The sequence below is a fragment of the Cherax quadricarinatus genome, chromosome 35 (assembly GCF_038502225.1).
Source record: "Cherax quadricarinatus isolate ZL_2023a chromosome 35, ASM3850222v1, whole genome shotgun sequence".
Taxonomy (NCBI): Eukaryota; Metazoa; Arthropoda; class Malacostraca; order Decapoda; family Parastacidae; genus Cherax; species Cherax quadricarinatus.
Window position 1 is genome coordinate 33811542 of NC_091326.1, and position 16436 is coordinate 33827977.

At 38.7% G+C, this 16436-nt stretch overlaps 1 protein-coding gene across 4 annotated transcripts in view; it reads right to left on the reverse strand.

Moving 5' to 3' along the window:
• Nucleotides 1-614: 614 nt before the first annotated feature.
• Pka-C3 (Protein kinase, cAMP-dependent, catalytic subunit 3) overlaps nucleotides 615-16436 on the reverse strand; it is a 383655-nt gene continuing 367833 nt past the window's right edge. For all 4 annotated transcript variants that reach the window (XM_070091502.1, XM_070091501.1, XM_070091503.1 and 1 more), the window contains 3 exons: nucleotides 12913-13094; nucleotides 3119-3196; nucleotides 615-1190 (listed from right to left, as the gene is read on the reverse strand). In XM_070091502.1, the coding sequence (XP_069947603.1) occupies nucleotides 1065-1190; nucleotides 3119-3196; nucleotides 12913-13094 (386 nt within the window). In that variant the 3' untranslated portion in view covers nucleotides 615-1064. The remainder of the gene's footprint in view (nucleotides 1191-3118; nucleotides 3197-12912; nucleotides 13095-16436) is intronic.

The window sequence follows — 16436 nt, forward strand, 5'->3', positions numbered from 1 at the left end:
TGAGAATAAAGACACTGGAAGCACAAGTCCCCTCAAGGAAGGTTCCTTGATGTTGGTGAGGGGCTCTTGATTTAGGGAATTGGATCTGTGCTCCAGTTCCCCGAATTAAGCCTGAATGCCTTCCACATCCCCCCCCCCCCAGGCGCTGTATAATCCTCCGGGTTTAGCGCTTCCCCCTTGATTATAATAATAATAATAATGGAAGCACAAGTTCGTCTGCTGCCAGTGTTGAAGGACCATCAATGTTTGTTTGTTGTAATAATAATAAGCACTTCTTCATGATTATAATAATTTAAAAGTAAGTTCACTATTACAATTTTGAGTTATTTTCTACACCAAAGAAAGTTGATGAAGCAGGAAAGCAAAATTTTTATTATGAATCACAAACCTAAAGATTATACTGTGGCTGGACAAGCTCAGCAAAGACCTGCACCAAGGAGACAAACTTATGATGTTTCAGTGTGTCTTGGACTATTGTTCAGAAAGGTTCAGAGTGGACAAATATCACATTAATGGTCCTCTCCTAAGTACAGGTTTATGGTGAATTGTTTCCAGCATTAATATAAAGTCAATATAACTTTTAAAACCTCATAAAGGATAAAAGAAACAAAGTGTTCAGCTTCAAATATCTACAATACTAAAATCATAAAAAATTAAATGTGAAATATACAAATAAACTGTGAAATGTAACTTAAATAACTTGATAAAATACTGATGCAGCCACAGTGCAACTTAGTATTCTAGCCAGCAACTTATTCACTTATGAAATATATGGAATAAATATTCAAAGATAATTTAAAGTGTGAACTAAATTAAAATTATTTACCTGCATATGAATTTTAGTGCCTTCAACATATTTATTTTTACTGTACATATGTAACAGATTTATAGCCCCAAGGATGGTGCTCTTTATGATATATATTACTGGTCCAGCATCACACAAATGAGTTATTTCCACAACTTTATATCAAAAAAGTGAAAAATACTTTGAACCAGAACTCTCACTGACATTATATAAAAGGTTAACAACTTATTTTTCATCAGATTTTTAATTATGCACGTATTCAAAAGTCAGTGAAAATAGCTAGCTCAACATCGGAAACTCCTTGTGTTGATCGCCAGTTGTTCTCAGGGTAGTCATCGAAGTTCCTTGTGTCACCATCATAACTCACTTTAGGCACAATGGGAGGCTGCAAGATGCAATTATAAATGTTAATAATACTTCCAGAAAGCAGGTTTATTACATTTTACTTGTACCGTATCTATCTCTGCTCATTTATTTACCACCTGTAATGTTATCTGACAGATTCATCATGACGGAAGCCTCTAGACAGACCTTTCTTAAGTGTAATTCTTGAGTTTGTTTTACAGTGGACCCCCGGTTAACGATATTTTTTCACTCCAGAAGTATGTTCAGGTGCCATTACTGACCGAATTTGTTCCCATAAGGAATATTGTGAAGTAGATTAGTCCATTTCAGACCCCCAAACATACACGTACAAACGCACTTACATAAATACACTTACATAATTGGTCGCATTCGGAGGTGATCGTTATGCGGGGGTCCACTGTATTTCCTATGTGCCATCTTGTACAAATAGTAATTACCCAGGGTGAGAGAGATGGCAAGTATGAGAAAGTTATAACCTGTTGCCATTCTGGCTGCTAGTAAAATGTGTGCTGGCATCAACACCTAAGCAATTTATAACATAAAACAAATAAATAGTTTTCAAGGGAGTGAAACTAGCAACTTGGGTAATAATTGTCAGAACTGTTTGATTTTTGTATTGAAAGTTCAGGGCATGAGGATCGTATCTTAGAAGTTCCATAAAGATTACCTACAAAATTCTGTTATAGTGATACTTATCACACGTTTACTCAAACTTGGGAAGCCAAGTGTTTTAGGCAAGTGTCCAAGGATCAAGTGAAGCTCAACCGATGTTATTGTAAAGGCAAAAGTAGAAAATTACTACATTGGAACCCCGAATATCGGCCATAATCCGTTCCAGAAGGTTGGCCTAAATTCGAAGCAATATTTCCAAAAAAAATTAATATAAATACAATTAATCCGTTCCAGACACCCAAAAAAAAAAAAGAACATTTTGTAAAGTTTAACTATAGTTTTACATACAAAAAGCAATGACAATTACATATAAATGAACATTTAAACCATTATTACATATCTGTATTGAAGACTTCTGTTGGCACAGGGAGGACAGGAGAGGGAGGAGGAGAGGTTGTTGTTTGGAAGGGGTATACCCCTCCATAATGACTTCAGGTATCAAGTCCCTCTCTGTGGTTACTTTCCTTCTTTGTCTTTTAATGGCACTAGGACCAGCTTGAGAGTCACATCAGCTTCCTTGATTTGTTCTTTCTTTGCCAGGATAGAAGTGATTGTTGATTTGTTTTTGCCGTACATCCTGGCAAGCTGGAGCACACGCACACCACTCTCGTATTTTTCTACAATTTCTTTCCTCAATTCTATCGTGTTTCTTACTTTCTTTACCAAAGGGCTGGCACTCTGAACTTTCTTTGGACCCATAGTGGCTTATTTCACAGTCACACTTAAACAAACACAAAAATCAATGGATTTTAAGGAAATGTTTGGATGAATGTGCAGAGTATATGCTCATTCACCAAGAGACAGGGATGCTGGGATGCGCAGCATCCCCGCAGGAGGCGGGCTGATGCGTCTCATACAGCTGATTTGTGAGGCACCGGCCGAAATACGGAGCAAAATTTCAGCCCAAAAACCAGCCTAAATATGATGCAGCCGATATTCAGGGTTCCACTGTATATTTTTTAGGGAAAAACAAAGAAGAAAATTCATAATTTAGGGGGAGTATAATATAATTTAATGTTCTACTTTTATCTTTGCAATATCATCAGTTGTGGTTCACATGATCCTGTGCACTTGCCTAAAACAACTTGTCATTCCCAATTTTGTGTAAACATGTCAGAAAAAAAAAATTCATTTTTTTCTAGGAAATCTTCATGGACCTTTTAGCATGCAGTCATCATATCATTCTGAACTTTCAGTGCAAAAATCAAATGATTCTGACTTATTACCCAGGTTGCTAATCTCAACCCCCAACCCCCCTTAAGTCCAGAGACATACCTTTAATTTTTTCTGATAGACATCATCCCAATCTATATTCTTAAAGAATCTATGTCTCTTGACATCATCAGCACCATTCTGCAAAGAATATGTTGCATTTCAAAATAAAATCTCCACAGAGATGAGGATAAAAACATTCATAACACCAATAATTTAAAAATCTGAAATGAGTAAGCATTTTATGGAAATTAAACAAGTTTTATACATTAACATGATTATTTTATTTGGCACTCAAAATTAATAATAAAACACTATGAAAGGTCACGGTGAAATATGAATACTCATCTTATATTGTGTACTGCCTACTTTGTCTCCCATACAAAATAAAGATATGAACCATTAGGTCTTATTTTATTATTATTTTTTATTATCACACTGGCCGATTCCCACCAAGGCAGGGTGGCCTGAAAAAGAAAAACTTTCACCATCATTCACTCCATCACTGTCTTGCCAGAAGGGTGCTTTACACTACAGTTTTTAAACTGCAACATTAACACCCCTCCTTCAGAGTGCAGGCACTGTACTTCCCATCTCCAGGACTCAAGTCTGGCCTGCCGGTTTCCCTGAACCCCTTCATAAATGTTACTTTGCTTACACTCCAACAGCACGTCAAGTATTAAAAACCATTTGTCTCCATTCACTCCTATCAAACACTCACGCATGCCTGCTGGAAGTCCAAGCCCCTCGCACACAAAACCTCCTTTACGCCCTCCCTCCAACCTTTCCTAGGCTGACCCCTACCCGCCTTCCTTCCACTACAGACTGATACACTCTTGAAGTCACTCTGTTTCGCTCCATTCTCTCTAAATGTCCGAACCACCTCAACAACCCTTCCTCAGCCCTCTAGACAACAGTTTTGGTAATCCCGCACCTCCTCCTAACTTCCAAACTATGAATTCTCTGCATTATATTCACACCACACATTGCCCTCAGACATGACATCTCCACTGCCTCCAGCCTTCTCCTCGCTGCAACATTCATCACCCATGCTTCACACCCATATAAGAGCGTTGGTAAAACTATACTCTCATACATTCCCCTCTTTGCCTCCAAGAACAAAGTTCTTTGTCTCCACAGACTCCTAAGTGCATCACTCACCCTTTTCCCCTCATCAATTCTATGATTCACCTCATCTTTCATAGACCCATCCGCTGACACGTCCATTCCCAAATATCTGAATACATTCACCTCCTCCATACTCTCTCCCTCCAATCTGATATCCAATCTTTCATCACCTAATCATTTTGTTATCCTCATAACCTTACTCTTTCCTGTATTCACTTTTAATTTTCTTCTTTTACACACCCTACCAAATTCATCCACCAATCTCTGCAACTTCTCTTCAGAATCTCCCAAGAGCACAGTGTCATCAGCAAAAAGCAACTGTGACAACTCCCACTTTATGTTTGAATCTTTATCTTTTAACTCCACACCTCTTGCCAAGACCCTCGCATTTACTTCTCTTACAACCCCATCTATAAATATATTGAACAACCATGGTGACATCACACATCCTTGTCTAAGGCCTACTTTTACTGGGAAATAATTTCCCTCTTTCCTACATACTCTAACTTGAGCCTCACTATCCTCGTAAAAACTCTTCACTGCTTTCAGTAACCTACCTCCTACACCATACATCTGCCACATTGCCCCCTATCCACCCTGTCATACGCCTTTTCCAAATCCATAATTGCCACAAAGACCTCTTTAGCCTTATCTAAATACTTATCTAAATACTTATATGTTTCACTGTAAACACCTGGTCCACACACCCCCTACCTTTCCTAAAGCCTCCTTGTTCATCTGTTATCCTATTCTCCGTCTTACTCTTAATTCTTTCAATAATAACTCTACCATACACTTTACCAGGTATACTCAACAGACTTATCCCCCTATAATTTTTGCACTCTCTTTTGTCCACTTTGCCTTTATACAAAGGAACTATGCATGCTCTCTGCCAATTCCTAGGTACCTTACCCTCTTCCATACATTTATTAAATAATTGCACCAACCACTCCAAAACTATATCCCCACCTGCTTTTAACATTTCTATCTTTATCCCATCAATCCTGGCTGCCTTACCCCCTTTCATTTTACCTACTGCCACACGAACTTCCCCCACACTCACAACTGGCTCTTCCTCACTCCTACAAGATGTTATTCCTCCTTGCCCTATACACGAAATCACAGCTTCCCTATCTTCATCAACATTTAACAATTCCTCAAAATATTCCCTCCATCTTCCCAATACCTTTAACTCTCCATTTAATAACTCTCCTCTCCTATTTTTAACTGACAAATCCATTTGTTCTCTAGGCTTCCTTAACTTGTTAATCTCACTCCAAAACTTTTTCTTATTTTTAACAAAATTTGTTGATAACATCTCACCCACTCTCTCATTTGCTCTCTTTTTACATTGCTTCACCACTCTCTTAACCTCTCTCTTTTTCTCCATATACTCTTCCCTCCTTGCATCACTTCTACTTTGTAAAAACTTCTCATATGCTAACTTTTTCTCCCTTACTACTCTCTTTACATCATCATTCCACCAATCGCTCCTCTTCCCTCCCACACCCACTTTCCTGTAACCACAAACTTCTGCTGAACACTCTAACACTACATTTTTAAACCTACCCCATACCTCTTCGACCCCATTGCCTATGCTCTCATTAGCCCATCTATCCTCCAATAGCTGTTTATATCTTACCCTAACTGCCTCCTCTTTTAGTTTATAAACCTTCACCTCTCTCTTCCCTGATGCTTCTATTCTCCTTGTATCCCATCTACCTTTTACTCTCAGTGTAGCTACAAATAGAAAGTGATCTGACATATCTGTGGCCCCTCTATAAACATGTACATCCTGAAGTCTATCCAACAGTCTTTTATCTACCAATACATAATCCAACAAACTACTGTCATTTCGCCCTACATCATATCTTGTATACTTATTTATCCTCTTTTTCTTAAAATATGTATTACCTATAACTAAACCCCTTTCTATACAAAGTTCAATCAAAGGGCTCCCATTATCATTTACACCTGGCACCCCAAACTTACCTACCACACCCTCTCTAAAAGTTTCTCCTACTTTAGCATTCAGATCCCCTACCACAATTACTCTCTCACTTGGTTCAAAGGCTCCTATACGTTCACTTAACATCTCCCAAAATCTCTCTCTCTCCTCTACATTCCTCTCTTCTCCAGGTGCATACACGCTTATTATGACCCACTTTTCGCATCGAACCTTTACTTTAATCCACATAATTCTTGAATTTACACATTCATATTCTCTTTTCTCCTTCCATAACTGATCCTTCAACATTACTGCTACCCCTTCCTTTGCTCTAACTCTCTCAGATACTCCAGATTTAATCCCATTTATTTCCCCCCACCGAAACTCCCCTACTCCCTTCAGCTTTGTTTCACTTAGAGCCAGGACATCCAACTTCTTTTCATTCATAACATCAGCAATCATCTGTTTCTTGTCATTCGCACTACATCCACGCACATTCAAGCATCCCAGTTTTATAAAGTTTTTTCTTCTTCTCTCTTTTAGTAAATGTCTACAGGAGAAGGGGTTACTAGCCCATTGCTCCCGGCATTTTAGTCGCCTCATACGACACGCATGGCTTACGGAGGAAAGATTCTTTTCCACTTCCCCATGGGCAATAGAAGAAATAAAGAAGAACAAGAGCTATTTAGAAAAAGGAGAAAAACCTAGATGTATGTATATATATATATGCATGTGCGTGTCTGTGAAGTGTGACCAAAGTGTAAGTAGGAGTAGCAAGATATCCCTGTTATCTAGCGTGTTTATGAGACAGAAAAAGAAACCAGCAATCCTACCATCATGCAAAACAGTTACAGGTTTCTGTTTCACAGTCATCTGGCAGGACGGTAGTACTTCCCTGGGTGGTTGCTGTCTACCAACCTACTACCATTAGGTCTTATTGTCTACAATTCCTCATGCACATTAAAAAATAACATTTATGTCATATTCTTCCTCAGGGCTAAAGTACAGTACTTCATTATAGCTACTGTTACAGCCTAAGTGATTATTTTTACATTCAGAGGAGGAAGCTGTGAACTTGGTTCATATAGCACCAACAGGACTGGCAAGGCAATCAAATATGATCTAGGGAAAGGAAGGGTAGTTCCAATTCTTAAGATCAAGATTTCACTTTCTTGAAGGGACATCCCAATTAATAATAAAATAAAAAGTATGAAAATCCATTTTTACATTATGTTATGCTGCAGCAATGTGTAAACAATAATAGTTTGTATATTATACATTAACATTAAGGAAGGCCTATTTTCATGACTGTTAGTGAATAACAGTAATTAATTCCCAGCTACTTAAGACACCTATGGTGCTATTCAAGGTGCTAATCCAGGTACTTAAGTGTTTTATTCTCTGTCTTATTTTATACTTGAAACCATTACATTTAACTTTGAAATAATCAAGGTGCTAAAGAGTTTTATTTTAATATTCGGTAGCTCCATTATTTTTTAGATTTAAAATAACTATCTTAGTTCATAAGTTCATAATTGTTAGTGGTTCAACTAAGATAATGAACTATCTTAGTTCATTATTGTTAGTGGTTTAACATCACTGCTTTTGTCTTTTTGTTCTTTAATAATTGTATCAGCTAATTCTCTATGTACCCCTTATGAATGCAATTATTGATCCTGATATCAACCTCTTATTGAACAGCACACATAATCCTAACAGTAATTGCCATTACTACACTGCTAGTCAGGTTAATACCCTTCTCAGTGTCAGCAAGAACATTACAATCTTCAACTACAATGTTAGATCATTGAGTAAACACTATGATGACCTCATTGCGCTACTTAAGTCTCTAAATGCTACTATAACTTTCATTATACTTACTGAAACCTGGCTCAGACACGATCTGACAGACATATTTACCATACCTGGTTACACAGCCATACATAACTTCAGGCCCGACCAATCAGGAGGAGGCACTGCCAACTATTACTCTGATGAACTAGAATGTGTGAAATCAACTAATGTACGGGACAAAAACGATGAATATATAATAGCTAAATTCACATCAAGAACACTTAAGAAACCTATAACAGTTGGTGCAGTCTACAGACTACCACACTCAAACACACTTTTAGCAATAACCTTAGAAACATGATAACTGAGTCAGAGTTGAATAAACACCATCTGGTACTAGCAGGAGATTTCAACATCAACGTTATCCAAGCAACTGGCCCTCCAGGAACTGATTTCACAAATGCTATGAACAACATCTTACTGCTACCCTCTATAACAAAGACAACAAGAATCTCTGACACTAGTGCCTAATTACTCGACCATATCTGGACCAACAAGCAGGTATAATCACAGATAACACCACAGACCACTACAAGCAGGTATAATCACAGATAACACCACAGACCAATACAAGCAGGTATAATCACAGATAACACCACAGACCACTACCCTACTTTTCTCATAACCAACTTATCTAAACTGCCTCAAGAAACTAGAAAGATCTCATTTCGCCTGCATGATGAGACATCAATAAACAACCTAAAACTAGCTCTAGGTGCCATTGATTGGCAGGGAGAGGTAGATGACAGTAATAATATCAATAAAGATATCAAAATTTTTTTACATAAAGCCCTAAAGCTCTACAACAAACATTGCCCAGTCAAAACGAAACAGATCACAGAAAAGAGGCTAAACAGCCCCTGGCTAACTAGAAGTATCTTCAAATCTATTAATAAAAAACACCAAATTGAAAAACAATTCAGATTAGGCTTAATTACTAAAGAATTTACTAAAAGATACACATCAATACTCACAAAACTAATACGTAAATCAAAGCAAATGTATTATGAAAACAGATTTAGTGAAATGAAAGATGACATGAAAAGTTTCTGACAAACCCTCTCCTAAATTTTGGGCTCAAGAAAACCGACTGGAACTAGAGAGATAGACTTAACTAAACCAGATGAACCTCACATACAACCTATAGACACGGCCAACAAATTTAATGTCTTCTTCTCTACCGTAGGATCAAAGCTAGCGAGCCAAATTCCTAGCTCAAATACCCATCCGAGAGAGTACCTCACTGGCAACTATCCAAATACTCTATTTCTAGCTCCAACTAATCCCACTGAAGTCTCACTCATCATTAAATCATTAAAAAACAAATCAGGTGATCTAGATAACCTGCCGCCATTCATACATAAAAAAGCTGCACCAGAACTGTCGCCCATTATTGCAACAATGTTTAACAAATCTATAGCTTCCTCAACCTTCCCATCCATATTCAAGACAGCAAGGGTCACCCCGATCCATAAAGGTGGAGATCCAACTGATTTGAACAATTACAGACCCATATCAAACTTGCCCTTACTCTCCAAGATATTTGGAAAAATAATACACAAGCGACTTTACTCCTACCTTAAATCCAACAGCATACTTAACCCATGCCAGTTTGGATTTAGACCAAAAAAAGCACGAATGATGCTATTATACAAATGCTTGATCTAACATACACAGCTCTCGATAAAAATGAATATCCCCTGGGGCTCTTTATCGACCTAAGAAAAGCATTTGACACAGATGACCACAATCTCTTGCACCTCAAACTGAATCATTACGGCATAAGAGGACATTCTCTTGACTACCTAAAATCCTATCTTAACAACAGACACCAGTGTGCACATGCAAATGGAGTCAACTCCACTATCCAACCTGTAGCTGTAGGAGTACCCCAAGGTAGTGTCCTAGGCCCACTCCTCTTTCTCATCTACATCAATGATCTCCCCAATGCATCCCAACTCCTTACACCAGTTCTATTCGCAGATGACACTACATATGTCTACTCCCATTCAGACCCAGCTGTGCTTGGAAACACTGTAAACAATGAACTGCTAAAGATATATGCTTGGATGATGACCAACAAACTCACTCTCAACATAGACAAAACATACTTCATGCTGTTTGGCAACAGAGCCTCAAATATTCAACTCAACATACTGTTAAATGGTTCCTCTATATCAAGACAAACGGAGGGCAAATTTCTAGGTCTTCTTGACTGTAATCTTAACCCCTTGTCTGTCGCAACCCCCAATCCTGAGGTGTCTCCTGGTGTCGCAAAATTTAAAAAAAAAAAATATATTATTTTTTCTTATGAAATGATAGAGAATCTTTTCCCAATTGTAATGACACCAAAAAAACGAAATTTGATGGAAAACTGACGGAATTATGCTCTCGCGAAGTTAGCGACCTCGGCGATATTTACAAATCGGCGATTTCGCCCACTTTGAGCCCTATTTTCGGCTAATTCCATTGTTCCAGTCGACCAAACTCGTAGCTATTTCTTTAGAACTCCGTTTTTTCTATCGAATGAGTACAAGAAACTGCCCATTTACCGATTTCAACTACCCAATAATGTGGTCAGAAATTTGCAATTTGGCCAATTTCACAAAAATTAAAAAATATGACAATTTCAAAATAAGGTCCAGAATGAATAATGCAGACATTCCTGGCTCTAAAATAACATTTTCTTTATTCATCAGTCATGTCTCCAGGCCCCTCTGATATTACTCTTGCTTTCTATTTTGAATTTTTATTTAAACAAAAAATAGAAGACTTACTATTATGCAGACTACTGCAATACTGTAATAATTGTATAAATAACATCAACCCATTCATGACTGCATATTAGAATGGCTAGTTGGACATTTATTGGACAATGACATCATTTGTTTACTTTTGAACATCGGCAAAAATCAAACATTTCCACTACTTTGAGCTCCATTTCCAGGTTCTTTTTATGGTAAAATTAATCAAAATCACCTTTATTTATATAATATGTTTTCCATTCTATCAAATGAGACCAAGAAAATGAGAATACAACCATAAATACTATACGAAAATAGACCACAAAGTCGGCATTTTAATTAAAAAAAACGGTCGGAGTTTTTTTTTCTCATTATGCACTGCATGCTCCAGGATTTTTTTTATATGGTGCACACTGACCACACAGACCCATTCTCTCACATGTGGGCCTACCAGCTTTCTCCTGCTTGATTTGAAGCCGCTAGAATTTATGAGTATATATACGTCAAACACGGTACCTCGTAAGACGTATATATACGGCCGTGACAGTCAGAGGGTTAAATTTCAGTCCCATACCCATCACATAGCCAAGAAAATTTCCAAATCAGTAGGAATCCTTTCCAAGATATGCTACTATGTACCACAAATGACTCTCCTTACCCTTCTCTAATATATCCTTACTTTACCTATAGTATTTGTGCCTGGAGCTCAACCACTGCCAACCACCTTAGACCCTTAATAATCCAACAAAAAGCTGCTGTGCGGGTGATAACCAGCTCCTGTGCTGGACAGCACATCCCACCACTTTTCAAAAGACTCAACTTGCTAAGTATACAAGATATACACTCGTATTATTGTGCCTACTACATATACAGGACTTTAAACTTCACTGTAAACCCTCCCCTAAAACTACTCCCCGACAGTTACAACAGAATGCAAAGTCACAATACAAGGCATAAGGCACTTTTCAACATTCGTCGAGTAAGACTCACTATGCAAGAGTACTATACATATAAAAAGCCCGAAGATCTGGAACTTGCTACTGGAACAGGTCAAAGATCCCCAGACAGCTTATAAATTTAGGACTCTGCTAAAAAATCATCTTATCTCACAATATTAACCAAATCAACCAAACATCTACTGACTAGTTTTATCATGTGACCTCCTGGCTTTTAATTCTGCCATTCCATAAAATATTACCACCTGCAGCATTACTTGTAAATTAGATTTTGTACTAAGTACAGTATACACAAGATTTATTAAATCCAAATAAGATTGTAAAACAGCTAACCACTATTCCATGTTTAGTTTTAAGTATAATCACTATGTACTATTATCTTATCTAGTTTTAATTAGTTACTACGTATTAGATTAGTTTGCTTGAAATGCCTCGGCATGATAGTGGCTATCTTTGTACTTAGCAAATCAAAATTGTAATTACACATTGTAACCTTTACAAAGAAATAAACTTATTATTATTATTATTATTATTATAAGAGCAGCCATCATTTCATGATGAGGGATTGTGCTCTCAATAGATGTTGTGGGCACCCTACAGCTGCTGAGATTTAATTGCTGTCCTCATGCATTTGAATATAGTATTACAGTAAGAGATGCGTGATTACCAAAACTATTATCCAGAGGGCTGAGGAGGGGTAGGAGGTGGTTCGGATATGTAGAGAGAAAGGAAGGAAACAGAATGACTTCAAGTATAAATCTGTAGTGGAGGGAAGGCGGGGTAGAGGTCAGCCTAGGAAAGGTTGGAGGGAGGGGGTAAAGGAAGTTTTGTGTGCGAGGGGCTTGGACTTCCAGTAAGCATGTGCAAGTGTGTTACGAGCGAATGGAGACAAATGGTTTTTAGGACTTGACGTGTGTTGGAATGTGAGCAGGGTAATATTTATGAAGGAATTCAGGGAAACTGGTAGGCCGGACTTGAGTCCTGGAGATGGGAAGTACTGTGCCTTCAATCTGAAGGAGGGGTATTAACGTTGCAGTTTTATAACTGTAGTGTAAGCACGACTCTGGCAAGACAGTGATGGAGTGAATGATGATAAAAGTTTTTCTTTTTTGGGCCGTCCTGCCTTGGTGGTAAGTGGCTGATGTGTTAATAAATAATAATATTAATATTAAATAGGACTGACCTATGAATAATACATGGAGGCAACAACAGGTGGTGTTACATTACCTTCATATTACCAAGGCGTTTTGTCCGGTCCTGAGTAAGAAGTTTCTTGACAAGATCTTTGGCTGAAGTATCCAAGTGTCTTGGCCACTCTACACGGCCACCCAAGATTTTTTCGTATATACCAAAAGGGTTATCATCAAAAAATGGTGGATATCCAGCAAGCATTTCGTATATGAGGATACCTGTAATAGAGTGTTATGAAGTTTTGCATTAACAAAATATTATATAAAATGATAAGTTTTAAGATATGTACTAAAAAACACTACAATCCACTGCACACAACCCGCACATTTGCCCATCACAACAATGATCGTTACTTCAAAATGTAAAGAAACTCATTCTTCACTCTTAGCATTAACAGGTATGGTCGAGGGTGGAGGGAAGGATGGCCACTGGTCATCCCATAAAGGCTTGAAGGGAGGGGGTAAAAGAGGTATTGAGCACTAGGAGCCTAAACATTCAACAGGCTTGTGTGAGCGCATTAGACAAGAGTGGATGGAGGCAAGTGGTTTTTGTTACCTGATGTGCTCTTAGAGTGAAAGCAGGGTAACATTTATGATGGGATTCAAGAAGACCAATCAGCCAGAGTCGAGTCCTGGAGGTGGTAAGCACAGTGCCTGCATTCTGAAGGAGAGGCAAGATGTCTCAGTTCAGAGAGTTATCTGAACTGTCAACACACTTCTGGTAAGACAGTGACTGAATGAATGATGGTGAATAAGCTCATTTGAGTCACCCTAATTTGGTAGGAGATGACTGGTGCATTACAAAAATATTTTTAAGAGCATTTTTATGGCCTAAAACAAGTACTGTAAGAGGTACCAAATATGAGGGAGGAGTTCAATTAGCATATACAGTATTACAAATGTAACTCCCAGAGAAAGAGCTAATACTGATCACTGTCTTGTCCTCCCCACAGAACAGATTACAATCACTACAGTGGACCCCCGGTTAACGATTTTAATCCGTGCAAGAGGGATAATTGTTATGCGAAATAATCGTTATGCGAATGAATTTTCCCCATAAGAAATAATGGAAATAAAATTAATCCGTGCAAGACGCCCAAAAGTATGAAAAAAATTTTTTTTTACCACATGAAATGTTAATTTTAATACACACAAACTGAAAAAGGCATGCACAATTACATGACACTTACTTTTATTGAAGATCTGGTGATGATTGATGGGATGGGAGGAGGGGAGAGCATTATCTTCTTACTGTTTAGAAGGGGAATCCCCTTCCATTAGGACTTGAGGTAGTAAGTCCTTTTCTGGGGTTACTTCCCTTCTTTTTTTAATGCCACTAGGGCCAGCTTCAGAGTCACTGGACTTCTTTCGCACAAGATATCTGTCCATAGTGGCCTGTACCTCTCGTTCCTTTATGACTTGCCTAAAGTGTTTCACAACATTGTCAGTGTAATAATCACCAGCACGGCTTGCAATAGCTGTGTGAGGGTGATTTTCATCCATGAAGGTTTGCACTTCAAGCCACTTAGCACAGATTTCCTTTATCTTTGTAGTAGGCAACTTCTTCAATTTCTCTCTCCCCTCCTCTGAACCAGTTTCCCCAGGTCTGGCCTCTTGCTCTTGAAGTTGATCTATCAGCTCATCAGTGGTTAGTTCTTCATTGTCCTCCTCCACCAACTCTTCCACATCCTCCCCACTAACCTCCAACCCCAAGGACTTTCCCAATGCCACAATGGATTCCTCAACTGGCACAGGATTCTCAGGGTTAGCCTCAAACCCTTCAAAATCCCTTTTGTCTACACATTCTGGCCACAGTTTCTTCCAAGCAGAGTTCAAGGTCCTCTTAGTCACTTCCTCCCAAGCCTTACCTATAAGGTTTACACAATTGAGGATATTAAAGTGATCTCTCCAAAACTCTCTTAGAGTCAGTTGAGTTTCTGAGGTCATTACAAAGCACCTTTCAAACAGAGCTTTTGTGTACAGTTTCTTGAAGTTGGAAATAACCTGCTGGTCCATGGGCTGCAGGAGAGGCGTGGTATTAGGAGGCAAAAACTTCACCTTAATGAAGCTCATGTCCCCATAAAGTCGCTCTGCCACGTCTGTAGGATGACCAGGGGCATTGTCTAACACCAGGAGGCACTTAAGGTCTAATTTCTTTTCAGTTAGGTAATTTTTCACATTGGGGGCAAATGCATGGTGTAACCAGTTATAGAAAAATTCCCTAGTGACCCATGCCTTACTGTTTGCCCTCCACAGCACACACAAATTATCCTTGAGGACATTCTTTTGCCTGAACGCTCTGGGAGTTTCAGAGTGATACACTAATAAAGGCTTAACTTTGCAATCACCACTAGCATTGGCACACATCAACAAAGTAAGCCTGTCTTTCATAGGCTTATGTCCTGGGAGTGCCTTTTCCTCCTGAGTAATGTAGGTCCTGCTTGGCATTTTCTTCCAGAACAGGCCTGTTTCATCACAATTAAACACTTGTTCAGGTTTCAGTCCTTCAGTTTCTATGTACTCCTTGAATTCCTGCACATATTTTTCAGCCGCTTTGTGGTCCGAACTGGCAGCCTCACCATGCCTTATCACACTATGGATGCCACTACGCTTCTTAAATCTCTCAAACCAACCTTTGCTGGCCTTAAATTCACTCACATCATCACTAGTTGCAGGCATTTTTTTAATTAAATCCTCATGCAACTTCCTAGCCTTTTCACATATGATCGCTTGAGAGATGCTATCTCCTGCTAGCTGTTTTTCATTTATCCACACCAATAAGAGTCTCTCAACATCTTCCATCACTTGCGATCTTTGTTTCGAAAACACAGTTGAACCTTTGGCAAGAACAGCTTCCTTGATTGTCTTTCTGGTGCCCACAATAGTAGCGATGGTTGATTGGGGTTTCTTGTACAGCTTGACTAGGTCGGCTATACGCACTCCACTTTCATACTTATCAATTATCTCTTTCTTCATTTCTATAGTAATTCTTACCCTTTGAGGTGTAGGGTTGGCACTAGAAGCTTTCTTGGGGCCCATGGTCACTTATTTTCCAGAAACAGCACCGAAAATACTGTAATAATACGAAATATTCCGAGTGTATGCTTGGATGTTACCGCGGAGGCTGGCTGGTAAACAATGGGACGGGCGGCACATGTGAGGCTGGCTGAGGGCACATTGGACGCGTCTCGGACGAAAATCGGTGAGCGGGTTTTTAATCGGTATGCGCGGCAAAAATTTTGCGATAAAAGTAATCGGTATGCGGAAAAATCGCTATGTGATGCCATCGTTATGCGGGGGTCCACTGTATATCACTTCTGTCTTACATAAAGTCAACCTGGGCATTGCTATAGTAACCAACAAACCATTTAAGACATCCCCAGACCTCACTGACACAAGTGTATCTTTGCTGCTGGTGTTTACAGCATTCCATGTAGATGATGTAGTAAAGTTTACATCGATGAGACAGGTCTTGGCTGTCAATCTTGCCTACGGGAACACAGATGTGCTTACAAGATGGACAATATAAATAACATGTGCATTGTTCACTGCATCTACACT